The sequence below is a fragment of the Pan troglodytes genome, chromosome 1, assembly GCF_028858775.2.
Source record: "Pan troglodytes isolate AG18354 chromosome 1, NHGRI_mPanTro3-v2.0_pri, whole genome shotgun sequence".
Classification (NCBI taxonomy): Eukaryota; Metazoa; Chordata; class Mammalia; order Primates; family Hominidae; genus Pan; species Pan troglodytes.
The window spans coordinates 229,967,032-229,994,108 of NC_072398.2; the positions used below are offsets into that span (position 1 = coordinate 229,967,032).

Below are 27,077 nucleotides of genomic sequence, written 5' to 3' on the forward strand. Positions count from 1 at the left end.
CTCCTGCAGGTGGAAGGTGGGGAGCTGAAAGCCAGCCTGCAGAGCCCTCACCAGGGCCGAGTCTGGAAGCAACTATGGCTTCAGGGAATGCTGCGGAAGCCAGAAAGTTCTCTACGGTGGCATTGAAAGAAACCCTCTTCTCCTATAGCGAGAAAGCAGACAGTGCTGAAAATCAGGCCCAATAGCTGAGCAGAAGAGCGACAGATCCCAGAGAAGACCTCTGTGCAGCCCGGAGGTCGGCTATGCCAAGCACAGGGCCCTGGCAGGGAAGGCATCAGAACTGAGGCCTGGTTTGGGGTCATTGTGGGTGAATTCACCTGTGAATATTGTGCTCCCAAATTCCACCTCACTTGTTAGAGGACAGCAGAGGAGGCTTCTGTCTGGAGTCCCTGAAAATATCTCATCTGGGGCACTTACCTTGCAAGATGATGGTTGTATCAGTTTCCTGGGGCTGCCATGACAAATGGCCACAAACTGGGTGACTTCAGGCAACAGAAATGTATCATCTCACGGCTCTGGAGGCCCGAAGTCCAAAGCCAAGGTGTGGGCAGTGCTGGTGTTTCTGCGGCTGTGTGGGAGGATCTGTCCCAGGCCTCTCCCCTGGTGCTGGCAATCCTTGGCTTGTATGCATGTCACCTCGATCTCTGTCTGTCCCCACCCAGCCCTCTTCCCCCTGCCTCTGTGTCCTCCTCCTCTAGAGGGACACAGTGTTTGGATTTAGGGCTCACCCTAATCTAATAGGACTCCATTTAACTTACGTCTTCAAAGGCCCTATTTCCAAGTAAGGTCCCACTCACAGGTGCCAGGGGCTAGGACTTCAGTGTCTCCTGGGGGACATTACTCGTGACACATGTCCCCTTCAGGGTCTGCCCTGCCTTCTCTCCCTGCAGCCAGGATGAAAGCTGGAGCCTCTGCACGGTCCAAGCAGGGAGGCGATGGCTCGCGTCACAGTCCAGGCAGCCGGGCGACGGTCCTGGCTGACGGGCTCTGGTGAGAACGGGCGGTCACGGCTGGGATGGTGTGGAGGATGCTAGATCAGGGGGGACATGGAAGCACCCATTTATGATGGCGGATTTCACATCCCAGCAAGGCAGAGCTAGTCTTGATTCACTTGGAGGAGTGTGAGGAAGGGGTCTGCCGTGGGCTGAATGTCTCTGTTGCCCCAAAATTCCTAGGTTGAAATCCTGCCCCCAGGGGTGATGGTATTAGGAGGTGGGGCCTCTGGGAGGTGATGAGGTGAGTGGGGTGGAGCCTCCTGGTGGGATTAGTGCCCCCGTAAGAGGCCTGAGAAGGCTTTGTCCGCTTTCTGCCACATAAGGACACAATGAGAAGTCGGCGTCTACACCCGGAAGAGGGCCCTCATCAGGCCCCAACACGCCGGCACCCTCATCTCAGACCTGCGGCCTCCAAAACAGTGAGAAATCAACCCTGCTGTTGATCAGTCACGCGTCTATGGCAGCCAAACAGACTCAGGCAGGGTCTGGGGCCTGGGGGTGGGCTTAATGTTTATTTATTGATTTATTTATTTTTAATTTTTTTTTTGAGACAGGTCTCATTCTATTGCCCAGGCTGAGTGCAGTGGTGCAGTCACAGCTCACTACAGCCTTGAATTCCTGGGCTCAAGCAATCCTCCCACCTCAGCCTCCCAAGTAGCTGGGACCACAGGTGCACACCACCACACCTGGCTATTTTTCTTTTGCAGAGATGGGGTTTCCTTATGTCTCCTGGGCTGGTGTTGAAGTCCTGAGCTCAAGAAATCCTCCCATCTCAACCTCCCAAAGTGCTGGGCAGTGCCCAGCTGAGGGGGTGGGTCCACTGGATGAGACCACAGGGACTGCCACCTGCCTCGGTCCCAGGAGGGCCCGGAAGACACAGCCATAGTGGAGCGGCCAGCATGGTGCTAGCACAAGGCAGAGCTGCTGAGAAGCTCCTGGAGAGCTGAGCTGCGTGGATGATGTTAGCAGGAGGAAGTGCTGCCCCGGGTCCTGCCATGGGAGCCGTGTGGCTGCGCCAACCGCTGGAGGCAAGGTGGGTGTTGGCGCAGCAATGGGGACAGCCAGGGTGCCTGACCCTCACGATCTGTGGCTCATAGGCCACCATGTCCCTGGAGTGGGAGATGAACAACCAACTGAGGTAGGCACTGGACTTGAATAACCAGAAATAAACAAGCACCGGGAGGAGAAGGCTGGGACCTGCAGGCACAGTGGGAAACTGTGACTCCTGCTCTCATTTCCAGAACTCAACCATGACCATTGGTTGGAGGAGAGCCTTGGTCTCCTCGGAGAAGGGCCCTGCAGCACCACACACAGGTGTGATGGACCCCACACAGGCGGGATGGACCCCGCACACAGGCGGGATAAATCCCACACACAGGCGCGATGGACCCCGCACAGGCGCGATGGACCCCGCACAGGCGGGATGGACCCCGCACAGGCGCGATGGACCCCGCACAGGCGGGATGGACCCCGCACAGGCGCGATGGACCCCGCACAGGCGCGATGGACCCCGCACAGGCGCGATGGACCCCACACACAGGCGGGATGGACCCCGCACAGGCGGGATGGACCCCACACAGGCGGGATGGACCCCACACACAGGCGGGATGAACCCCACACACAGGCGGGATGGACCCCGCACAGGCGCGATGGACCCCGCACAGGCGCGATGGACCCCGCACAGGCGGGATGGACCCCACACAGGCGGGATGGACCCCACACAGGCGCGATGGACCCCACACAGGCGCGATGGACCCCACACAGGCGGGATGGACCCCGCACAGGCGGGATGGACCCCGCACAGGCGCGATGGACCCCGCACAGGCGCGATGGACCCCACACACAGGCGGGATGGACCCCGCACAGGCGCGATGGACCCCGCACAGGCGCGATGGACCCCACACACAGGCGGGATGGACCCCACACACAGGCGGGATGAACCCCACACACAGGCGGGATGGACCCCACACAGGCGCGATGGACCCCACACAGGCGCGATGGACCCCACACAGGCGCGATGGACCCCACACAGGCGCGATGGACCCCACACAGGCGGGATGGACCCCACACAGGCGCGATGGACTGCATGCAGGTATGATGGACCACACAGGTGTGATGGACCGCGTGCAGGTGTGATGAAGACTCCCCCAGAGCCATTGTGGCTGCGTCTTCAGAGTAGCTCTGTCCTGGAGAAAGGACACCCGCAACGGGAAGGGCTTTGGGATCTTGGGTCTGATGCCACCCAGGGACCCAACATGTCATGGCAGCCCCCAGTCAGCATGGGGGCCTGCGGATGCCAAGTGACCGAGGGGGTCCCCCCAGTCAGCATGGGGGCCTGGGGATGCCAAGTGACCGATGGGGTCCCGGCCTGTGGCCATCCAGTGGGTTTATGGACCCAACCTATGGTGGCACCCTGGTCTGCAGGTCCATGGCAGGTTGCAGGCCCTGAGCAGCTGCCAGGATCCTCTGTTTCCCTGGCCTGTGGAGTGAGGGCCACCATGGTGGAGAAGGCAAAGCCAGAGCCTCTGAAACCACCCTCAACCCCGGCAAGGACAGAGGCTTGGAAGTCAGGCGCCCTCTGGAGCCCCCCAGCTGGTGGGCTGTGGGCACAGGCAGGGGTCACCGCACCGGGTTAGCACAAGAGAGCACTTGTAGGGCCAGGGAGGAGAATGCCTGGAGCTCAGAGGATTCACCCCTGTGGCTTCCATGCCGGGGGCACAGAGTGGGCGATGACACTGACATCCACCTGACAAGCCGGTGACCGAGGCTCACTCCTCGGATGGGGTCTGGGTCGCCGCATCAGATGTAACCTCTGCCAGCAGGACTGCGGGCCAGGGTGGAGGAGGAGGAGGGCCTCCTGCTGTGGAGATGCCTGCAGACTGGCTCGTCACCAGCCCCCCACGACTTCCATGGCTGTCTCTCTTGCTTTGGCTGCCACCACCCTGAAGAATCAGCCGCAGACAAACTTAACGTGGCATCCGCCGGAACAGATGCAAGCAGTGCCAGGGCTCCCAGCTGCTCTGGGGCCTGGGCTGCGCCCTCCGGGCTACATCTGGTTTAAGCAGCAGCTGTGGGGGCGGATAAAACTCACTCATGGCCGGGCGCGGTGGCTCACGCCTGTAATCCCAGCACTTTGGGAGACCAAGGTGGGCAGATCATGAGGTCAGGAGATTGAGACCTTCTTGGCCACCACGGTGAAACCCCATCTCTACTAAAATACAAAAATTAGCCAGGCATGGTGGCACGTGACTGTAATCCCAGCTACTTGGGAGGCTGAGGCAGGGGAATCACTTGAACCCGGGAGGTGGAGCTTGCAGTGACCTGAGATTGCACCACTGCACTCCAGCCTGGCGACAGAGCAAGGCTCCGTCTCAAAAAACAAACAAACAAACAAATAAACAAAAACTCGCTCATGGCCGAGCGCGGTGGCTCATGCCTATAATCCTAGCACTTTTGGAGACCAAGGCGGGCAGATCATGAGGTCAAGAGATCAAGACCATCCTGGCCAATGTGGTGAAACCCCGTCTCTACTAAAAATACAAAAATTAGCTGGGTGTGGTGGCGTGCGCCTGTAGTCCCAGCTACTTGGGAGGCTGAGGCAGGAGAATCACTTGAACCCAGGAGGCAGAGGTTGCAGTGAGCTGAGATCACGCCACTGCACTCCAGCCTGGGCAACAGAGCAAGACTCCATCTCAAAAAAAACAAAAAACAAAAAACAAAAAAAAACTCACTCACGGTCAGTGCCGCCTCTAGTGCCCTCCATAGTGCTACAGGGCGCTTGCCCAGCTTGCTTGCAGGACTGACCTGGGGGATGTGAGCTGGGTGGGGGTTGGTGGATAAATGCCCAGCCCCTCATTCTTCAAAAGGACAATTCAGGCTGGGCAGGGTGGCTCACGTCTGTAACCCCAGTGCTTTCGGAGGCTGAGGCAGGAGGATCGTTTGAGCCCCAGGAGTTCGAGACCAGCCTGGGCAACATATTGAGACCCTATCTATACTAAAAATTTTGTTTTAAATTAAAAAAGAAATTTAAAAGGACAATATGGAGGCACATTCCCCTTGGCTCTGGGCAGAGGGTCGCCAGTGGGGTTGGGATCTGGCCGTCCCAGGTTGTAAAGCTCATTCCTGTTTTTCCTCCTTCCTCATCCCTCCCCACTCCCTGCTCTCGCTCCTGCCTCTGTGGATCACCCTCTCTATGGAGCTGAATGGCTCCCAAAGTCACTCAGGACCTCAGAATGTTGACCTTGTTTCAAATTAGGGTCTTTGCAGATGCAGTTAATACAAGGCCGCACTGAAGTAGGGTGGACCCTAAATCCAACGGCAGGTGCCTGAGAAGAAGAGGAGAGACAGAGACAGCAGAATGACTCAGAGACGGAGGCAGAGGCTGAGGCAGTGCACCTGCCAGGTCAGGAGGGCCAGAGGTTCCTGGCAACTCCAGAAGCAGGAGGGAGGCCGGGGGAGGGTCCTCCCTGGAGCTGCCAGAGGGAACCAGCCCTGCAGCGTCTTGATTTTGGACATTCGGCTCCAGAGAGAACAGATTCTGTCACTCTAAGGCACCTGGTTTGTGGTACTTTGTTTAGGCAGCGGAGACCCCCAGCCCCAAATAAACTCCCAGCACCCAAGTCCTTGTCTCAGGCTCTGTTTGTAGGGGAACCCACATGAGGACGCCCCTAGGTGTGAGCTCCGCTTGCGCTATGCACCCGCCTGCCTCGCTGGAGGGGAGGGGCACTGTAACGGCCGGTGCCTGCCCCACCTCTGCCACGGGACGGAGAAGCTGGACGCTGTCCCTGACGTCCTGGCCCCTCTTGCTCCACCTGTGGCCTCCAGCCTCAGGGAAGAGTGGGCCCAACTCTCAGGGGGCACTCAGGGGTCACTGCTCATGGTACACAGTCCAGCCTTCCACGGAGACCAGGAAGCCACCAGCCCCCAAAGACTTGTCTCTGCTGGGATGGGGGTGTACGGAGCCCTGGCAGCCTCTCTGCCCACCAATCTCTGCTGCAGGTGCCCCCTGTTGCGGGCAACACTGGCATCCCCTCCCCAAACAGGTTCCTCTCAGCTGCAAACTCTGACCCACCCCCGCCTTCATCTGCTCCTGCCCTCACTACCAGAATAGAAGTCGCGTTTGAAAGCATGCGCCCTCCCGTCCTTCCTGGCCCTGTAAATATGTGGGCAGAAACAGCAGCCTGCTTGTGGGGGGGGTGATTGCTGGTTGCAGAATCAGGCACGGCTGCTGCCCGGGCGGGCCTGGCTGCGTGGGTGCCCAAGGCAGTTGCAAAGGCTGGCTTTAAATAGCTCCTGGTGGGTACAAGCCTGGGAAAGAGGGCACCCTGCGGCCGCAAGGAGGACAAGGCAGAGATGGGGGCCAGGGTCCTCACAGCAGAGAGCGGGGTGGGGGGTGGCTCAACAGCCTCCAGGTCCAGGAGATGCCCCCAAATAGTTCCCAGAATCTTGAACCAACCCCCTTCCCCCAAAGGCCCAGGAGTTGGAGCTGACCCTCCCTGGCTGCCCTGGGTGGAAGGCCCGCCCTTGGGGCAGGAGCCTGGGGGCCTGGGGTGGGTAGTGGTGGCAGCCTGGGACCCAGCCCATAGCTATAGTGTGTGCCATCTGCGGCCTGGGCCCCTATCCCCAGAGCAAGGTGAGCTCCAGGGAGGAGGGAGCGGTAACCCTGCAGGGAGGCCCAGGAAGCAGAGGGTAGGAGGTGACACGGTGAGAGCTGGCCCTGCAGGGGTGTCTCTGTCCTTGGACAGGGAGCTGGCAGGCTCAGCCGCCTTGCCTTGGTGTCGGGAGGTGGCCTGGAGCCCCAGCTGACCCAGATCCGGCTCTGCTGCTCCCCGGCCACCTGCTCTCTGCTTGCCCCAGGGCTCACTTCTGTTCTGTGTGCCGCTTGTGGCCACAACAGAGCCTGGTCCGTCCCACCCCCTCCATCCCCAGCCTGTCCCACCCCCAGGACGACCCTGCCAAGCCTCACAGCCTTGTCCTGCAGAGCAGGGGCGCAAAAGGGCAGCCTGGGAATGAGGAGTGGTTGTTAGGAAGTGGCGTGGGGGACCTTCCAGCAGGGGCCAGAGGTGGAGCACGGGGCTGTGGTCTGGGCCGTGGTGGGCAGTGCCCTCATCTGCTCTCGGGCACAGCCTGGACCTTGGGGAAGCAGCTCGGCCTGTGTCCATCCCCAGGTGCAATGCCTGGGCCCCAGTGATGACTTGATTTCTCGGCTTGCTCAGCCTGCCAGGGCTGCCACAGGCCGTGCTGAGGACAGGTGATTCACACAGTCATCCCCTGGTCCCCAGTGGTATGGAGATGGGGGCCACCCAGGGCTAGCGGCCACCCTGATTCCACAGGGCACTGGCCTGGCCGACTTTGCCACCTTGCGAGCTGCCGTGTGATGGCTCTGGATGCCTGGGTCCTGCAGAGGATGGCAGCGCCCTGGATGCCTGGGTCCTGCAGAGGATGGCAGCGCCCCGGATGCCTGGGTCCCGCAGAGGATGGCAGCGCCCCAGACACCTGGGTCCCGCAGCGGATGGCAGAGCCCCAGCAGCTGTTCCAACTGCTCCCTTCAGATTCTTCCACAAGTAATGACCCAGTGCCCTGTGAAACCTGGACCCCTCATTAAGAGCTGCCTGTCAGCTGCTCTGACGGCCGGGGGGGTCCTTGGGCTGCAGGGTGGTCACCCCATGTCCGTGGCAGTGGCAGCAGGTGGGAAAGGGCTGTGGTGTTTGTGAGGCCTCGGTGGCCTCCATGTGTCTATCCTCACACCCAAGAGGGGACCATGGTGGCACCTAGCCCTGGACACCCACTGGACCAAAGCCCTCAGGGACCAAGGGAGTGGCAGCTCCTCTAGCCCCCTCCAGGCCCCTGCACCTCAGCCCTCCCTCAGTACCCCAGACATGGCTCATCTGGGATCCAGCTCCTGAGCCCCTGTGTCCCCAAGTCTCTGTCCCCAAGTCTAGTGTTGAGCCCCAGGATCTCAGGAAGACACTTCAAAAGCTCCCGGCTTTGGGACAGCGACCCTGAGCTCACTCCCTCACACTGTCGGCGCAGGCTCCTGCCTCACGCCCCTGGAGAAAATGGCCTCATCACAGCGCGGGGACATAGATGAGGAGACCCAGTGCCTGAAGCCAGCGTCACAAAAACTGGTTCATCGCTTCTTGAAGCTCTTCCCTCGAAGCCTGCCCTGCTGACAAGGACAGCCTCCTTCCCAGGACTTCGACCCACTGTTTCCCCTGGGCAAGGTGTGTGTTCAACCCTGAGTGTTCTCTGCACTTTCACAATCAGCTCCCACCCAAACACCGCCCAGGGAGCCTGCAGCTGGAGAAGGGTGTTCCGGGCAGCTGGGGTGGGCTCCAGGCACCCCAGGAGTGAAGCGCAGCACAGTGAGGGAGAATGAAGCGGCCCCCAGGCCAAGGCTTTATTTCATGCTGGGACCAGAAAGACCTCACAAACGCCTTCACTGTTCACCGGATGGATGTCCACTCCCCCTCCTCCCACGCGCTGATCCCGATCCTGCAGAGCAAAGACCTAGAAACCAGGATCACTTTCTGAACCTAAAAATCCACGGCTCCCTGAAGGGCCCAGACCCCGGCCCGGCTCAGCCTCTCGGTCACACCCTCTGCTCCTTCATCTGTGCAGGTCTCGGGCTGCCTGCCGGAGAGCCCCAGGCTGGCCTTTCGGGTGAGGCTGGGGTCAGAGCTCAGGGAGGCCGAGGCTTCCTCTTGTTTTCCGTGGCCGACTGTCATCCCACTTCGAAACACGCAGAGGGGAAGGCAGCCCGAGGGCTCTTTCTCCCAGGAAGTTTCTGGGCAGCCGCCGCCGGGCGCCAGGACAAGCGAGGGTGGCCTGAGTCCGGTGCTCACATGGCGTACGCCGCCCAGTAGATGACATTGACAGCCGCAAACGCCGCAGGGAACACAGCGCGGGCGTAAATGTCAATGGTGTCTGCGTCGATGGGCCTGAGCCGGGCACGGATGCCCCCCTGGCCTCCTGAGCGGGCCGCCCCCTCCTTCTTCGTCTCCCCTGTCTCCACCCCCACCGACCTGTAGGAGCCCATCAGGTTCCCCGGGACGCGGCGCTGCCGGCGGGAGATGGCCAGCTCCTGCGTGACGCCGGCAGCGGAGAGGGAGAAGAGGACAATGGCGTTCCTCACGTCCATCTGCACGAAGGCCGGTGGGGGAGACAGGGCTGAGCGCTGGGGTGCAGCTCCCAGGGCCCTGGACCACAGGTGTTCCCATGCGGGGGCCCCGCCTGGACCAGCAGCTCCAGCCCCCCACGCTCAGGGAGCACAGCTGGGACCCACAGTGGGCTGGGGCAGCTGAAGGGTCCTGGTTGGGGCCCCCAGCAGTGCTGTCCCTGGCTCGGCCCCAGGCCCTCACCTCTGCCCTCGGCCTGGAGACCTTGACCTTGGCCTTCTGCTTCTTCCTGTAGTCGGCGTTGAAATGCGCAAAGGCGTACTCCACCAGGGCGGCAAACACGAAGACATAGCAGATCCAGAAGTAGACGTCCAGTGCCTTGATGGCTGACGCCCGCGGCAGGGAGGAGCGGGCACTGACCATGAGCGTGGTCATCGTCAGCACCGTGGTGATGCCTGCAGGGCACAGGTGGTGCCATCGTCGTAGTCCTGCCCTCACGCCGCCCCATCCCAGCCTCGGTGCCTGTGACCCACGGATGAGGGTCCGCTGCCCCCCACCCCCATGCCCACCCCAGGGAGCAGGTCCTGTTTCCCTGACCTGGCCTGGCCCGGCTGGCCACTGCCCCAGGACAGCTGGCATGGTCCAGAGGCCAGTGCTGAGCCCCCAGCCGAGGGATGGGGAGTCCTGTTCCCCAGGGCCGCCCTTCCAGCTCCCTCGGAGCAGCGGCGAGGCCCCGTACCTAGAGACACTCTGGCGGGCACCGCCGCCTGGCTGATCCAGAAGGAGACCCAGGACATGGCGACCAGCAGGACGGAGGGCATGTAGGACTGGATGATGTACACGCCGCGGTTCCTCCGCAGGTGGAAGTGCAGGCTGAGCCGTGGGAACTGGCCAGCTGCCGGGACAGCCACCGTCGGTGCCCCCGTCCCTGCCCAGCCCAGCCCAGCCATGGGACTCAGGGGCTGCAGGGCTTGGCAGCTACGGGGCCCACCAGGGCTCAGAAGAGAGACTTAGACCCCTGCCCTCCCCACCAACCACATGGCCTGAAATGTCAGGGGGCCTCCGGCCCTAGGTCTGGCCACAGGACAGGCTGGTCCTGAGCAGTGTCACCCAGAGGAGAGGGAGAGAGGCTGAGGTTACTGCTGGCCTCACGTTTGCTGGACTGGCCCTGAGGGACCCTCGCAACCAATGGGGAGGGCTCACCCCTTTCTCTCCTAACACTCCTGCGGGCACAGCCAGGCTCTGGAAGGAGCCAGCACTGGGCTCACTGGCTCTGGATGACCGGGGACAGGGGTGCGTAGGGGTGGGAAAGTGGGGCTGGGAGACAAGGTAGCCAAGGAAAGCTTGGCCCCTGAGCCCTGCAGACCTGGGGCTAAGAGAGCTCCCCACACCCTCTGGTTTCCCATAAATCTGGAGTGCTGGGAAGAGAGAAAGGACCAAGGAGTGAGATGGGAAGGCCTGACCCACGCCCACACAATGGCAGGCCTGGAAGCCCTGGTTCAGGTGCAGCTGGTGCCAATGAGCAAGTTCCTAAGGCAGCAGCGTCCCAGCTGCATCCCCAGGGGCCCTGGGGGCCTGCGGGTGGCTTGACTAAAAAGCATGAAAACCACAGGCGGGCGCACGCGGAAGGGGCGGCGGGCACACGCGGAAGGGGCGGCGGGCATATGTTACCGGACTTGAAGTTCATCAGCTCCGTGGTGAAGCGGTAGCTGGTGATGGTGAACTGCGCCAGCTGCAGCTTGTCCAGCCCGTGGATGTGCTCCTGGCTCTCCGACCAGTAGTAGACAATGTCCTCCGATGAGTAACCGTCTGGAGGAAAAGCACACAGGTGGGCGGCAGAGCCTGGCCCTGCCCCGGGAGCCCTGGCAGGAGCGCTCCGTCCACACAGGAAGCCTGCAGGGGGCCGACGCCATCGTGATGGGGACCGAGCAGGACCCCAGCCAGGAGCGAGGAGGCCTTCGGCTCTGGGACCACGTCGGGCTCCGCTGGGCAGGTGGATGGGACACAGATGGGGTCACCGTTGTCAGGTGACACACAGGGGCTGCTGCACTGGCTCAACACTATCAATCCGTGCCATGTCTGGGCTCCACGGCCCGGCTCCCCAGGCAGGGCACAGACCCACAAGCCAGACTGCTCCAGGCCTTCTGGCCCCTTCTCCTCCTGCCCAGGCTTCTTGCATGCAGAAGCTGGTTTGGTGCTTTCCTGCACCCTGAGCCGGGCCAGCCTTGTCCAGGCCCCGGGCTGACAGTCTGAGCCCCCATCCACTGCTGGAGAAGCCAGCGTGGCCCCTCCGAGAGAAGCCCCTGCCCGCCTTGTACACCCACTCACAGCTCTCCAGGTCCAGCATGCACTCCTGCTCGTCCATGGGGTATTTGGCCAGGTCCATGTCGCAGGCCACAGTGGAGGTGATTCTGCCAAGACAAGCATGGCAGTGAGGCCTTGGGGGTGAGGCCAGCCCTCCCGAAAGCCTGGCAGTTCCCCTGCAGAGATGCCCCCTGAGCACCTGCCTGGAGCCCCAGCTACTTCTCAGACTGTGTTTGCCCAGAATCCAGGTAAACCTGGAAACTGCTCAACTTCATAGACGTCAAGTATTCCTTTAGGACCGTCAAGAACTGGATTTCATTCATTCTCTTCAAAATGCTTGACTATTGAACTAGGCTGGGGGCCTACGGGGCAGGGGACAGCCTGCGCACCCAGGCCCTGGCCCGAGCGATGGCTGAGGAACACACGGGAATAGGCCCAGAGTTGCCACGCACTTGATTTTCTAGGAGAGGTCAAATATTTAAATTCCTATGTAAAATATCTCCATTTTTTTGTTTGTTTATGAGACAGGGTCTCACTCTGTCACCCAAGCTGGAGTGCGGTGGTGCAATCTTGGCTCACTACAGCCTCAACCCCCCGGGCTTGAGGTGGGTAATCCTCCCACCTCAGCCTCCCGAATAGCTGAGACCACAGGTGCACACCACCAAGCCCAACTAATATTTTTTATTATTTTTGTAGAGGCAGGATCTCCCTATGTTGCCCAGGCTGGTCTCAAACTCCCAGGCTCAAGTATACTCTCACCTCAGCCTCCAAAAAGTGTTGGGGTTACAAGCGTGAGCCACTGCACCCGGCTGCCTCCTGATTTCTTTTTTTGTTTTGTTTTTTTTTTTTTGAGATGGAGTCTCGCTCAGTCCCCAGGTTGGAGTGCAGTGGCGCAATCTCGGCTCACCGCAAGCTCTGCCTCCTGGGTTCACACCATTCTCCTGCCTCAGCCTCCTGAGTAGCTGGGACTACAGGCCCCTGCCACCACGCCCGGCGAATCTTTTGTATTTTTAGTAGAGACGGGGTTTCACCATGTTGGCCAGGATGGTCTCGATCTCTTGACCTCGTGATCCACCCACCTCGGCCTCCCAAAGTGCTGGGATTACAGGCATGAGCCACTGCGTCCGGCCACATGCCTCCTGATTTTTTAAGTGTCATGAACTAATTCCATGTTTAAGAGGCATGTGTCTGAAAACAGGTTTTCAAACAAATGCGCGCACACACATTCATAGCAGTGTTTTCACATTCGCCAACGACGGAAGCCACCCAAGCGCCCCTCGGCAGAGGGATGGGAGGCAGGTGTGGCGCGCCCCTGCCGTGGACCATCACCTAGGCCATGAAGAAGAAGGCGCCCCTGACTCCGGCTTCCACTGGGATGAACCGTGAGGACGTGATGCTGAGTAACGAAGCCGGAGTCATAAAGGGTCCCACACACAGCATGTGATTCCCTTTCGATGAAATGTTTCTGTCTCTGGGCAGACCCACAGAGACAGAAGGCAAACGGGTGGCTGCTGGGGCTCCAGGGAGGGCGGAGTGGAGAGCACCTGCTCAGTGGCTGGGTCTCCTTTTGGGGTCTTGAAATGTTTTGGACCAGACAGAGGTGGGGTTGCACAACGTGGCGAATCTGCCAAATGCCACTGAATTGTTCACTTTAAAAAGGTTAATTTTATGTTATGTGAATTCCACCCCATTTTAAAAACCAAAAGGCACTGTGTTGGCCAAAAAGCCACATCTGCCGGCTTCCTGTCGGCGACCTTGGAGCGGATGTTTCTCCAGCAGCTGCGGGGGATATAAATAACCGCGCAGCTTCTGCCCCCCCCCCCCCGCCCGCCCGCCAGCTCCCAGCAGCAGAAGCCGCTCGAGCTTTTCCAAGCCTTGGAGCGTCCAGGCGCCGACGCTTGGCCTGGGCAGGCTCTCCCCCGGAGTCCGGGTGGGCAGCCCGCTCACCGGATGCTGTACAGGATCACGCCGTCGGGCTGCAGCCGGATGAGCTTGTTCTCCACCGTCACGTCGTGGAACCAGGCCGACTTGGCGTTCACGATGAAGGTGTCGGGCAGCCACAGCTTGTCCACGAAGCGGCTGTCCAGGCCCAGGGTCTCATTGGTGTGGTTGTAGGAGAGCCTGCTGTCCCGCCAGCTCTGGTGCAGGAACACCGTCATGGTGTACTCCTGTGGAGGTGGCACAGGGGCCGGGGGTCAGCCTTGCTCCACCCCCAGGGGCATGCAGCCCAGGGCAGAGGCTGTGGGCACCCACCGTGCCTGAGGCAGAGGCTGGTGGCACCTACCATGTTGGCCTCTGAGATGTGGTCGATGCTGGCCACCTCCAGGGCAAGGGCCACATTCACGGGGGGGCCTGCGAGGAAAGAGCAGAACTAAGAAGGACTGAGGCCGGCCCAGCATGGGAGCCACGATGGGACCCTGCCGGGGTCCCAGTCACAGGCAGTCGGCCATCATGGCCTGAGAAGCTGCACCTCCCTGGCTGTCTGTGTGGGGGCCTGGCTCTGATGGAGCCCCCCAGGGGAGAGCCAGGCTTCCCTGCCCAGAGGCCAGCCTACAGCCCAGTGGGCCACTCAGCCACGGCCTAGCCTGGGCTCCAGCGGCTCCTGCCTGCTGGGCCTGGACCGCCCCTCACCTCCGATGCCAGGCCGGAAGTTGCGGGCGTAGCCGGCTATCAGCCCGTCCAGGTTGGGGAGCCAGGAGATCTCCAGGTTGGAGCCCACGTAGTCGCCAATGTCATTCATCGCTCTGGGGATGCAAAGCCACTGGTCAGACAGGCCAGGACTTAATTTAATTCCACTGAGCCTGGGTCCCTTCCTGGGGATGCAGCACTGTTCTGGGCACCTGGGCCAGGGCATGGGGGGCCACTGTGGGAGCCCTTGCAGGTGGGGGCCTGGCCAGTCCCCAAGCCTCTGGCTGGACACAGGGAACCCCAGGAGGTCCTCAGCCTCTTCCACCGGCCCTGACCTGGCTTCCTCCTCCGGCCTCAGTGCCCACTTAGCCCTCCTGGCTTTGAGGGAGGTGGCCCTGGGTTGGACAGAGCCCCCCAGCGTGGGCCAAGCTCCCAGGCTAACAGCCTCCCTCCTCAACCAACCCACGGAGGCCGGCCTCAGGGTCTCCACCCCTGGGGTCCCTCACCAAAGAGGTCTCCCTGTCGGCTTCTGAGGGCGAAGCTTCCCCCATTAGATGGTTTGGAGAAGAGGAGTGTGAGGAGGAGGCAAGGGGCAGGGACAGGAAGAGGACAGGGCCCCAAAACCCGGGCCCACAGCCTCCTACTCTCTGTCTCCTCCCAGGAAGGCCCAGGGTGGGCTCCAGATCCCCAAATGGCCATGTGCTTCTGTGGTTTAGCTCAACCTCGGAGCAGCTCGGGGTAGACAGCAGGGCCATGGGGACGCCCAGGCTTGAGGGAGGCGTCTCCTCCCCATACACACCATGCTGCCAGAGCCCAGCGCACCCCAGCACCCCCCCGGCCCCCATCTGCTCACCTGCACTGGGTTGAACAGCGTCCCCCAAAATGCACATCCACCCAGGGCCTCAGAATGTGAGCTTATTTGGGAAGAAGGTCTTTGCAGAGGTAATTAGTTAAGATGAGGCCATACTGGATTGGGTGGGTCCTAAACCCAAGGACTGGTGTCCTTAGAAGAGAAGAGGGAAGAAGCCTGGGGACAGAGGAGGCAGAGATTGGGGTGAGGCGTCCACAGGCCAGGGGAGGCCAGGGTTTCCAGCCACCGCCGGAGCTGGAGACAGGCCGGGGACAGAGGTTCCCTCAGAGCCTCCAGGGGAACGAGCCCCACCCACACCTTGATTTCAGGCTCCTGGCCTCCCGAGCTGCGAGAGAATAGGTGTCTGTTGTTTCAAGCCGTCCAGTTTGTGGTGATTGTCATACCTGTCCTCCTGCACACAGGATGGGGATTGGTCCCAGGGGTGGGGCCTTGAGATTAACCCCCCTGTATTCTCGGAATCATTTCTATCCAAGGGGGTGGCTTCAGACATGTCCTCCAGGTCGCCAGGCCCCTGAGCCTGGCCCAAGCCCTCCAGGAGAGTTGAGGGGTCAGGACCTGAGTCAGTGGCCTCCCCCACAGCAAGCCTAGAGACAGATTTGACCCCAGTTCAGACACAGCCTCAAGCGGGTGCCCCATGCTGGGCTACTCCACAGGCCACCAAGAGAAGAGCAGTCCCAGGCCTCCTCCACGCCTGGCTCTCCAGGACGCAACTGACTGCCCCTCCCCTCCTCACGGCGGGGGCCACAGCCCTTGGCCTCCTGCTCCCTCAGAGACTGAGACCTGGGCTCGAGGCACCCCTCCACACTGCCTGTCTGGCACAGTCAAGCTGAGGCCGGGCCACCAGCCCCACCCCGTGCAGCACCCTCCCGGCGCCCCACACAGATCACCTGCAGCCTACTCTGCTTGTCTGTCTCTCCAGCTCCAGCCCTCTTGAGTCCTTGGATTCCCAAGGGAGAGGCAAGGGGCGGGGCACAGAGGTCTGGTGCCTCAGGCTAAGTCCAGCCGGGGAGCTGCATGAGCAGGTCCAAATCTTAAACCCGCGATTCCAGAGAAACACTGGGAAGGACGCTGGGAGGCGGACACTCTCCCTGCCTCTCCCTGCATCCAGCCTTGACTCTGCTCCATACACTTTATCCTCAGGTGCGTCCTGGGCCCCCTGAGGACCACCGGGGTTTGGGAGGCAGCAGCAGCGGGGGCGGGGGCTGAGGCCCTCTCCCTTTCCATCAGAACCACCGGGGTTTGGGAGGCAGCAGCGGGGAGCTCAGGCCCTCTCCCTTTCCATCAGAACCACTTTTCTTCTTGTTTTACACACTGGCCTTTCAAAGATTTGGACTTTGAACCAAACGTTCCTTAGCTAACCAGATTCTGCCAACCCCAATCTGTCCTGGACGACTGTGGTGGCCCAACTCTGGCAGGAGCCAGCTGGAGGCAGCATCCAGGGCTGCTGTCCATCCAGACCCAGGACCCCGCGCCCACGGGACCCCCAGGAGTGGCCCGGCACAGGGCTAAGGAGGAGCAGGCACTTTGGTAACAAAGTATAAGATGGAATCAAATTAAGTCCCGGCCAATTAGAAATGCAAATGGAAGTTGCCCTGAAGGTCGGACGCAAAGGGCTCTCGTGAGGCTTTATTTTTGGACCAGCCCAGCTGCCATCTAGCCTGCCTGGAATGAGGCCACAGGAGACACCGTCCTTCCTGGGCCACGTCTCTTGCCCATCTCAGGGTGGTGGCACATGTGGGGCGGCACGAAGGCAAGGCCAGGAGCAGCCCCCGCCACGAAGCTCACCTGGAGGCACCTTTGCCATCTCCTGGGGGCGAGAAGGAAGCAGGCTCCCACCCCCACGCCATTTCTCACCTAGGAGAGCCCCCGGTCGTTTTCCCACCGTGAACAGATGGGAAGGGCCAGAGTGCGGGGGCGTGCGCTTCATGCCAGACTCTGGGGTCTGGAGGGCCCCCCACTTCCTCAGGTCAGGATGTACAAGGGAGGCAGATCTAGCGGGGGCTGGGGGAACACAGCCTGCACCAGCGGAGACAGGCACAGGGTGGGGATGTCCTGACTCTGGTATGTCACGGAGACCTCGGGAGAGGGCTGCTGCCTCACCTGGTGGCCCTGGGGCCCAGTGGTGGCCTGAGCTTGGGGTTTCCTGTGGGTGGATGGACAGAGAGGCTCAGGGCTACACACCAGGCTCCAAGTCTACACTCGGATTTAGGACTCCAAACTCGGGGCAGAGTGGGCGCCATGAAGACATGGCAGCTTCCCCCTCGGGTGGCTCTCCATGGGTCACCTGGCCTCCTGCCCTCCTGGCCCCACTGAAAAACAAACCCATCCCTGTCACTTGTCTGCGCCCTGGGGACAGACAGGGAAGGTAGATGTAGCTGGGATCCTCCCCCTGCAGGCTTCTCCACGGCGCACACCCAGCCCACATATCCCACAGCCCTGCTTTTAGAGCAGCTCAAGCCTCCCAGCATTGCAGTTACCAAGGCGAAGAGGAGCACCGCCACCAGCGCACCGCGAGCTGGCACGGTAGGAGCCACAGCACAGCTTCTCCAGGGAGACGGAGGTGCCGGCAGCCCGGGAGGGCCACCCACGCGGGCATGCAGTCGGCAAGCTCGGTGCCTGCCACGTGCACGGGTCTTCACACTCCGGGCCGACCCACGGCCGCCACGCAGCACACTCCCTTCCTATCCCACCCAACCTTTCCCATGAGGAGCTGCTGCAATGGGGACCCGGGGTAATGGCCAGAATGGGTCCCACTGACGTGCAATACAGCTCCAGGACAAGGACCCCGAGACTGAGGGAAGGGAGGGTGGCTGTCCTGGTTTCTGGAGTGGAGGGGCACAGATACAGAGAGGCCTTTCATGGACAGCACCCCGCTAAGTCTGAAGGTGGCCCCTAGGGCTGAGTTGGCAGGTGCTTCCACCCTGGGGAGACCCTCCAGGCCTGCCCCTAGACGCCAAGAGCAGGGGGTTGAGCCCAGCACATGTGTGTGGACAGGATGACCTCAAAGGAGAGGCTGCAGCATGTAGCCAGGTGGTAACTGTTTTCAACTAGAGAGCACTGCTTAGTGCACCTCTCACCAGGCAAGGTGTCCTCCCCGACGGCACCCCTCTTCCAGGGATGGGAGTGACTGCAGGCCCAGAGGCCCCCCACTCCTGGCTGGGCCGTGGCCTTCCAGCTTTCCTGCCCAAGGAAACAGGCACAGAATCCCTTCCCCGTCAGCCCAGGAGCCAGATGCAGGCCAGGATTAAGGATCTTCAGATTTTAGAACAGGGAAATGGTGGACACAGAGGCTGTGGCTGGGGGCGGCCTGAAGAATTTCCCAGCAGGAAGTGTATATAAATAGTCCCAGAAGTAGGATTAATAAAGATGAGAAGAGTCTCACGTCCATGCGGGACGGGACTTGCTGCCAACTGAATTCTGGTGTCGAACTTGGGCTAAAACTTTGGGGTTTCAGAGCCGTCTGGATTTCAGCCTCTTGGCTAAGTGGCCGTGGGCCTGGGCTGGCAGCTGTCCCCATGGCTCCAGCACAGCATCCACAACTGTGCCCCGAGCTTCGTCCTTCCTCTCACCTTGAAGGAGGGGAAGGACAAAGGGAGAAAGGCCCACTGGGATTCATGGAAGAACAAAGCTCTTCCCAGGACACGGGCTGCTTAGAGCCAGGGGCAGTGCCGACGCCGCGGTCTCCTGATGGGCACACGGCTGCAGCTGGACCCAGGCCTTCTGGGCTCTGTCCCCCGCACCTCCAATGGGAAAACTCTGACACACCGCCCCGTGTTGGGTGCTGCCATCTCTACTACGGTCAGCCACCTCTATATCTACATCTTCACGGTCTCTGAGATCCCGAATGCTGGGGGATGGCTCTTTGCTGTTTCTTCTGCAGTCTTTGCACTGAGGTGATTTTCAAAGACGCCCCTAAATGTCCTCTCGTGACTCCTAGGGAAGGCGGCCAGCCAGGCCCAGTGGTGGGGCCAAGTTGCCTAGGTGGCTGAGGAGCCCATTTCAGATCCCCAGAGAGGAGATGGGGGGGAGCTGTAGGCCAGAGGGGGCTCCAGCCCTGGGGGGCCTCCTTCTCAGCCTCTTCCTTCTCTGGGGAGTCCCTCCCAAAATAGTTAAGAAATCCATCATCTCTTTTCTGTGGCCAGGGGAACCTGGCCGCCGTCCACCTGCACACACTCAGGAGTTCTGCCCACGCCATTTGAAACGGGTTCTGAAAGGAGACCCCGGAGGCCGGGCCCACCCTCCACAGCGAGACAGCCTCCTCCGTCCGTCCCAGACCCTCCGGCTGGGGAAGCTCACTGGGGGAACGGGGAACGGCTCCCCCGCAAAGGGAGCAGCCTCCCCGCACCGAGTTCTCAGGTCTTTCCTCTCCTCAAGGCACCCGCCGGGCAGGGACCTGCGAGTGCCGCGGACCCGGGGACCCTCCACGCGCGCCGCGGAGCAGGGGAACCGGGAGGCTCCGACGCCCTCGCCCAGCCCAGGTTCAGCACCAGGACGGCGGACAGCACCGGGCGGGGGCGGCCAGCGCGGGAGTCGCCGCGTCCCGAGCCCAAGGGCAGCGTCCGGGCGAGTCCAACGAGGGGCCCGCGGGGCAAGACCCCGGGGAGGGAGGACGCGGGGCTCTCAGACTTGGGGTCCGGGGCCCGGGGCTCGCGCCGGCCGCTCTCCCAGCCGCTATCTCGGGCCGACGCGGGCCCCCCACCGCCCCCGACCCCGCGCCGCGCGGACCCCGCCCGCTCACCTGGTGCCGCGGAGCTGCTGCGCGCAGAGGAGCAGGAGCGGGGCCAGCAGCCGGGCGGGCGCGTCCATGGCCGCGGCGGGCTCGGGACGGGGTCCGCGCAAACTTGGCTCCCGGCGGCCGCACAGGCGGCACAGGCGGGCGGGAGCTGAGCGAGCGCGGCGCGGGCGCGAGGGGGCGGACGGAGCGCGGAGCCCGCCCCAAGCCCGCCCCAGCCCGCCGCTCCCTGCAGCCCGGCCCCGCCCGCCGCTCCCCTCCCCTCCCCTCGCTCCCCTCCCCTCCCCCCTGCCCCCATCCCCTCCCCCCGCCCCATCCCCTCCCCCCGCCCGCCGCTCCCCTCTCCTCCCCCCGCCCCATCCCCTCCCCCCCGCCCCTCCCGCTGCCCGTCTTCTCCCCTCCCCCTCCCCTCCCCACCCCGCGCCCGCCGCTCCCCTCCCCCTCCCCCTCCCCTCCCCACCCCGCGCCCAACGTTCCCCTCCCCGTTCCCCTCCCCCCTCACCCTACCCGGTCCCCTCCCCTCTCCCCCCTCTCCTCCCCCCGCCCTCCGCCCCATCCCGCCCCCCTCCGCCAGCCGCGCCCCCTCCCTCGCGGGCAGCTCTCCCTGGCCGGGGTCTGGCTCTCCGGGACCGCTGCCCTCACGCGCCGCAGACGGGACCCTCCGCGTGTCTTCATGGGAGGCGACACCGGCACAAGCCCCGCGTGGACACTGTGGCCCACGGGCGCGGCAGAACCTCGTCCCGAGGCGGTTTGTGGGGGGTCGCACGTCTGCGTGGCTGCTTCTGGCTGCGCCGGCGGTGGGTGGGGAGGGGGCCGGTCCCTGCAGCTGTCAGGAGAGAGACCCCCACCAGCGGCTGCTTCCAAAACCCTCCTGCCTTCGCGGGAGCTGGGGCCAGGCGACTTTGGGAGCAAGTCCTGATCCCTGGGGACCCTCGACGGGGGCGGGGAGAGGAAAAGCAGGTGGGGGCTGCGCCGCAGGCCGCAGTTCTGACTCTCCACACCTCTCATGGCCCCAGGCCCGCCCTCCACACCCCTAGGATCTGGGAAAGGGAAGGCCTCACACTCTCCTGCCTTGGATCTTTTGAACATAAAGTTGCGCTGCCATTTCCTGAAGCTGCTCACAAACTTTAATCATTGTTGTGTCAGTTATTCACTTCTGGGCTCGCGATGTCGCTGACAGCACAGTGTCAACCCCTCGTGAAAACACTTAAAAATGGCGAAGCTGTCCCCGAGGCTGCGTGCTTCTGGATGAAGGGCCCTGGCCGCACAGGGGCAGGTGGAGGAAAGTGCAGAGAGGGATTTGCTTCGGAATTTCCAGCCCAATCCCTACTGTGGGAAGTGGAAGAATGAGGCTGGTTCCAGCTTGCTTGCTTTATTTATGTTGTTATGTTATGTTATGTTATGTTATGTTATGTTATGTTATGTTATGTTTCGAGATGGAATCTGGCTCAGTTACGCAGGCTGGAGCACGATCTCGGCTCACTGCAACTTCTGCCTCCCAGGTTCAAGCAAGTCTCCTGCCACAGCTTCCCGAGTAGGTGGGATTACAGGCACCTGCCACCACGCCCGGTTATTTTTTTGTATCTTTAGTACAGACGGAATTTCACCATGTTGGCCAGGCTGGTCTCGAACTCCTGACCCCGTGATCCGCCCGCCTCAGCCTCCTAAAGTGCTGGGATTACAGGCGTGAGCCACTGCACCCAGCCCTAGCCTGCTTTCTTAAATCCAGGAACGGGGCTCTAACAAGCCCAACAGGTCTCAACTCCAAGGCCCCCTTCCCGGCTGCTCACTGGCCCCTGCCGAGAGGGATCCTTTGGGTACAGAAGCACTGACTTCCCTGTGTTCCCGGGGTTCCTGTCCGAGCCTGTGCTCTGCACACGTGCCCCTTCCCACGTGTCCCTTCCATGGATTAATTTAGGAGTTAATTCATGAAGAGGTGCCCAGAGCTTGGCCCGGCCCCCGGTGAGAGGCATTATTTTTATTCTTCCCCCTCCAGAACAGGGGTCTTGTCCGTCTTCTCTTTGGTGGTATATTGGATGAAGTAGGTGCTCAGCAAATGTAGGAGGAGGTGCAGACTCCACATCTGCAAAGTCCATGCACCCACTGCGGCCAGCACACCATCACTGCCTCCGGACAGTGCCCGGCCCTCCCTGTCTTTCCTTCCTGAGCTTTGGAACTAAGCAGTGAGAGTGGTTCATGGTCGCAATCCCTTCAATATCTGCGAAGAGCTTATCTGAGGATATCTTGGTGCTGATCACCTCTGAGAAGCAGCGTTGATCTTGACTCACTGGATCCGATTCATTCAGGATAAGCCACACCCTATTGCCATTTTCTTCACGCTCCTCTATTATCTGGGGCATAAAATTAACATTTAATTTTCTTCTTTTTCTTTTAAGAGACAAGGTCTTGCTCTGTGGCCCAGGCTGGAGTGCAGTGGCACGATCTCAGCTCACTGTAGCCTCCACCTCCCGGGTTCAAGGGATCCTTGCACCTCAGCTTCTGGAGGAGCTGGGACCACAGAGGCATGTCACTGCACCCAGATAATTTTCTATTTTTTGTAGAGATGGGGTCTCACTATGTTTCCCAGGCTGGTCTCAAACTCCTGGCCTCAAGGGATCCTCCCCCGTGGCCTCCCAAAGTGCTGAGATTGCAGGCGTGAGCCTCCGCGCCCAGCCAATGTTGAACTTTTGCTGGAAAGTCGTGCTGTTGTGTGTATGTCAGTTGAAGCTGGGCGGGCATCTTAGCCAAATATCTGGTGGTTTGGTGGCATCAAATTGTCTCCTCTTCCTTCAGTCCTAGAGGCAAATGCATGTCCCATCCATCATTCACAGGTTTCTGCAAGGTTTGAAGTCTGCACACTTCATTTCCATTCTTTATTGTTCCTAACTGGTCTTTCTTTCTTTCTTTCTTTTTCTTTCTTTCTTTCTTTTTTGTTTTTGAAATGGAGTTTCGCTCTTGTTGCCTAGGCTGGAGGGCAGTGGCACTATCTCAGCTCATTGCAACCTCCACCTCCTGGGTTCAAGCAATTCTCCTGCCTCAGCCTCCCAAGTGGCTGGGATTACAGGCGCCTGCGACCATGCCCAGCTAATTTTTGTATTTTTAGTAGAGACGGGGTTTCACCATGTTGGCCAGGCTGGTCTCGAACTCCTGACCTCAAGTGATCGGCCCACATCGGCCTCCCAAAGTGCTGGGATTACAGGCGTGAGCCACCGCACCCGGCCTCCTAACTGATGTTTCAGTTTGGATCTGAAGAACGGAATTTTCATAATTTCTTTTTCAAGGTTTTTGAGAATTAGTTTGTTGCCATTTCCGAACTTCCATCCCGTTGTGATGTGCATAACCAGTCGGCTTCCTTAGCCTCATCCTCCACCCAGGGAAGCTCCGACCACGCCAGCACCAGGAAGGCCAGCCGGGGAGCAGCCTGGCCCAGGGGTCAGGAGCCGGGGCCTGTGTGGCCGGCACCTGGTGGATGTGAGCCCCAGGACAGGGAGTTTCTGTACCCATGAGATGGAAGCAGCTCACTTCTTGGCCCCTTTCAAGAATCTGGGAAGAGCTCCAGGAGTCAGAGGTCTGGGTGCCAGTCCCAGCTCTGCTCCAAACTGGCCGTGTGACCTCAGCGAAGTTATTTCCCAGTTTTGTTTTCTTCTTTTACAAAATGACAGGGTGAGAGTCGTGACTGGTTTTCTTAGTGTCAGAAGTGCTTAACTCTGTTAGAAAGCGTCTCAGGTTGTTTTGTTTGACAGTGACTACCCACTTTGCAGAGATGTGGGCTGCCCGCTCTCTGGGGAATACTGGAGGTTATGCCCCATCTCCTGTCCTGTGGGAGAACCCACCCTCCGAACGAGGCTCTGGTGAGGTTTTCACAATCAGTAACAAGGCCGATCTCCATCAACGGAAGCCTCCCTGTTTGAGATGGGGTATGTGCTCCTTACCCAGGCTCCTGAACAAAACCCACCTCCTTGTCTTGGCACCACTGAGAGTGCACACCGAGGGGGCTCCAGCACCATATTGTGGGAACAGTCACGAGAAAGCAGCTCAGACTTCACACCCAGAGCCCTTGATCCCTACACACCCAGTATTCCTTCACAGCGCTCTTCCTGCTTCCTGGACACGTGGAACTGCTTCTCCATCGGGGAGGATCCATCCAGAGCCCTTTGGGTGGGTGCTCAGGGCAATAGCTGCTGCCTCTTCCTTCTGCTCAGCGCTGGGAGGCATTACACTCTCCCCATATGGCACGGAGCAGAACGTGCACCTTTGGCTCTGGAAGGAATGAACATCCTGCCCGTTAGTTAGCCCTGGGAGTCACTGACTCGGTTCTTCCCTGGACACCAATGTCCTATGGAGCACACAGAAAGCCACGGAAGTGTGGTCTGCGGGTTGAGGTGGGTATTCAGATGCCAGCCTGCAGCCCACTTACATTGTTTCTTTTGGACTGACACCTTGCCGGATGCTCAGATGCCCACAGCGCAGGGGAAGGGACAGCCTAGAGTCCGAGGCGTGGGCAGGGAGCTGGCCCCCGTCCATTGCTGCAGCTCCGCAGCAGCAGGACAGCCCTGGGAGGTGGAGGTGAGTCACCAGGACCTGGGAGAGGAAACGGCGCTCGCTAAATTTAAACCCCCTTCCTGATGTATTTGTGAGGTTGTTCTGTTACTTTCCTGGGGAAATGCACCAAACAGAGAAAATGGCAGGGACACAGAGAAGAACGTTATCGAGTTAGGTGGTAATTATTAATCCTGTGATTTTCAGACGGACTCCGTTCATTTGGATAAGCAGAGGAAATTTGGCAGAAACGACCAAATGCAAACTACGTGTAGCAGCCTGAGACCGGCCGTCTACTGAAACAAAGGATGCAGTTCAGTCGGAAACCACGCTTAGCAGTGTAGCTGTCTTTAGCCATCCAGGCCCTGAGAACCAATGAACAACCCAGCTTGGCCGCTTAGAACATTTTTTCTGTACTTGAGTTAAATAGATATCCAAGAACCATTACTCATTTTTAATGTGGAGAAGTCGGTATTCTATTCTCGTGTTCTATGTTTTTTAAAGCGGCAATTTGAATTATTTCGTGCGATAGAAAACCTTAAACACAAAGTAACGTTTCTAACAAAAGGGCTGTCGATCAAGTGACAAACACGTCCTACTTTTAGATACGAGCACGACTGAGGCAACGGCATGAAAACGCCTAAAGTGGGCTGCTGGGGAGACAAGATCTGGCCGCGAATGGAACTCGCGGCAGCTCATTAACGGGACCGTCCAGCAGGAAGGTGGGTTGGCAGCCTTCTCCCAGGGCTCCCCACGATCCCTACCCCTGGTGTGGTGTGGCCTTCCTCCTCACATGTCGTCTGGACCAAGCAGTGTGTTGTTCTCATCCATAAAGAGTGATGGGCCGGGCACCATGGCCACACCTGTGATCCCAGCACTGTGGGAGGCTGAGGCAGGAGGATCTCCTGAGCCCAGGAGTTTGAGACCAGCCTGGGTAGCATAGGGAGACCCTGTCTCTACAGAAAAAAAGTTAGCCAGGTATTCCAGAGGCTGAGGTGGGAGGATCGCTTGAACCCAGGAGGTGGAGACTGCAGTGAGCCGTGATCGCACCACTGCACTCCAACCTGGGCAACAGACTGAGACCCAGTTTCTAAAACAAATAATAAAAAGGCAGGGTGCAGTGGCTCATACCTGTAATCCCAGCACGTTGGGAGGCCAAGGTGGGCGGATCACTTGAGGTCAGGAGTTCGAGACCAGCTGGCCCACATGGTAAAACCCCATCTCTACTAAAATGCAAAAATCAACCGGGCACAGTGGCACAGGCCTGTAATCCCAGCTCTTCAGGAGGCCGAGGCAGGAGAACTGGGAGGCGAGATTGCAGTGAGCTGAGATCGTGCCACTGCACTCCATCCAGGCTGGGTGACAGAGCTAGACACCATCTTGAAAAAAAATAAAAATAAAATAAAAAGAGTGATGAGGCATCCTGAGATTCATTTATAAAATGCCGTGATTCAGGTCTCAGGGCACTGTCGCCCCTACTCACTTTGATGAAGCCAGTGCTGGGTTGCTGCCGAGGTGGGGAGGTTCATGGGCCAGGAACTGAAGGCAGCCATGAGAGCCAGACCCCTCCACCACCCCCAAGACAGCAGGGAACTCACTCCAACAGCCACCCTGGGATGCTGCCACAGCTGAGCCTGGAGGTGACCGTGACCCTGGCTGACGTCGGACTGCAGCTTTGTAAGGGAGACTGAGCCGGGACCCAGACCTACAAAAGCTGAGATGATAAACACTGTTTTAAGCTGCTGTGTGTCGCAGTGACTCGTGTGGCAGTGGATTTCTAGCAGAGCCGTCGTTCCTGTCTGGCTTCTGTCAGCTCAACACTCTGTAGGGCCACCCATGCTGTCGTGCATGCCAGCGGTGGACTTTTCATTGCTGAGTAATATTTCATTCCATTGCATGCTCGCACCTCGGTTTGTTGAACTGTCTACCTGTTGATGGGCTCTGGGACATAGGCAGTTCTGGGCTATTATGAGTAAAGCTGCTTTTAACATTTAAATACAAGTCTGTGTATGGACACATGTTTTCGTTTCTTTTGAATAAATATGTGTGGGATTACTGGGTTTCAAGGGGACTGTATGTTTAAGTTGGTAAGAAGCTGCCAATCTGCTTTCTTTTCTTTCTTTCTTTTTTTCTTTTTGAGATGGAGTCTCACTCTGTCACCCAGGCTGGAGTGCAGTGGCGTGATCTCGGCTCACTGTAACCTCCGCCTCCCGGGTTCAAGAGATTCTCCTGCCTCAGCCTCCCGAGTAGCTGGGATTACAGGCGCACACCACCACACCCGCCTAATTTCTGTATTTTTAGTAGAGATGGGGTTTCACCATGTTGGACCTGGCTGGTCTCGAACTCCTGACCTCAGGTGATCCGCCCACTTCGGCCTCCCAAAGTGCTGGGATTACAGGCATGAGCCACCGCACCTGGCCTCCAATCTGCTTTCCAAAGTGGCTGTACTCTGTACTCCCTGCAGTAGTATGTGAGAGTTTAAGTTGCTCCAATGCTGATCAACACTTGACATTGGAAGTCTTTAAGTTTGACCATTTTATGACTGTGTGGAGGTATGTCATTGTGGGTTTAACATGCACTTTCTTTTCTTTAATTTTTTTTTTTTTGAGACAGAGTCTCACTGTGTCATCCAGGATAGAGTGCAGTGGCGAGACGTCGGCTCACTGCAACCTCCGCCTCCCAGGTTCAAATGATTCTCCTGCCTCAGCCTCCTGAGTAGCTGGGATTACAGGCTGGCACCACCACGCCCGGCTAATTTTGTATTTTTAGTAGAGACAGGGTTTTGCCATGTTGGCCAGGCTGGTCTTGAACTCCTGACCTCAAGTGATCCACCCGCCTCAGCCTCCCAAAGTGCCGGGATTACAGGAGTGAGCCACCATGCCCAGCTTTTT

At 59.8% G+C, this 27,077-nt stretch overlaps 1 protein-coding gene and 1 long non-coding RNA gene across 4 annotated transcripts; one reads left to right on the top strand and one right to left on the bottom strand.

The window, feature by feature from the left end:
• Nucleotides 1-8,365: 8,365 nt before the first annotated feature.
• Nucleotides 8,366-19,829, bottom strand: GABRD (gamma-aminobutyric acid type A receptor subunit delta). Of its 3 annotated transcripts, none has more exons than XM_024355840.3 (10): nt 19,654-19,829; nt 14,898-15,071; nt 14,048-14,160; nt 13,701-13,768; nt 13,364-13,584; nt 11,441-11,523; nt 10,784-10,921; nt 9,852-10,007; nt 9,356-9,567; nt 8,366-9,135 (listed from the first exon to the last, which is right to left on the bottom strand). In XM_024355840.3, exons 3-10 carry the CDS (start codon nt 14,154-14,156, stop codon nt 8,836-8,838), a joined length of 1,287 nt encoding a protein of 428 aa, XP_024211608.2. In that variant the 5' UTR covers nt 14,157-14,160; nt 14,898-15,071; nt 19,654-19,829; the 3' UTR covers nt 8,366-8,835. The 3 variants fall into 3 exon arrangements, with proteins under 3 accessions (XP_024211608.2, XP_063662198.1, XP_024211607.2); XM_063806128.1 differs by lacking the exon at nt 19,654-19,829 and adding an exon at nt 15,299-15,499; XM_024355839.2 differs by lacking the exon at nt 14,898-15,071 and having other exon boundaries at nt 19,654-19,814.
• A 372-nt stretch (nt 19,830-20,201) lies between these two features.
• LOC104005787 (uncharacterized) lies at nt 20,202-26,200 on the top strand. The gene is made up of 2 exons (XR_001717259.3): nt 20,202-24,029; nt 24,394-26,200. It is a non-coding gene; the product is annotated as an uncharacterized LOC104005787 (long non-coding RNA).
• The last annotated feature ends 877 nt before the right edge of the window (nt 26,201-27,077 follow it).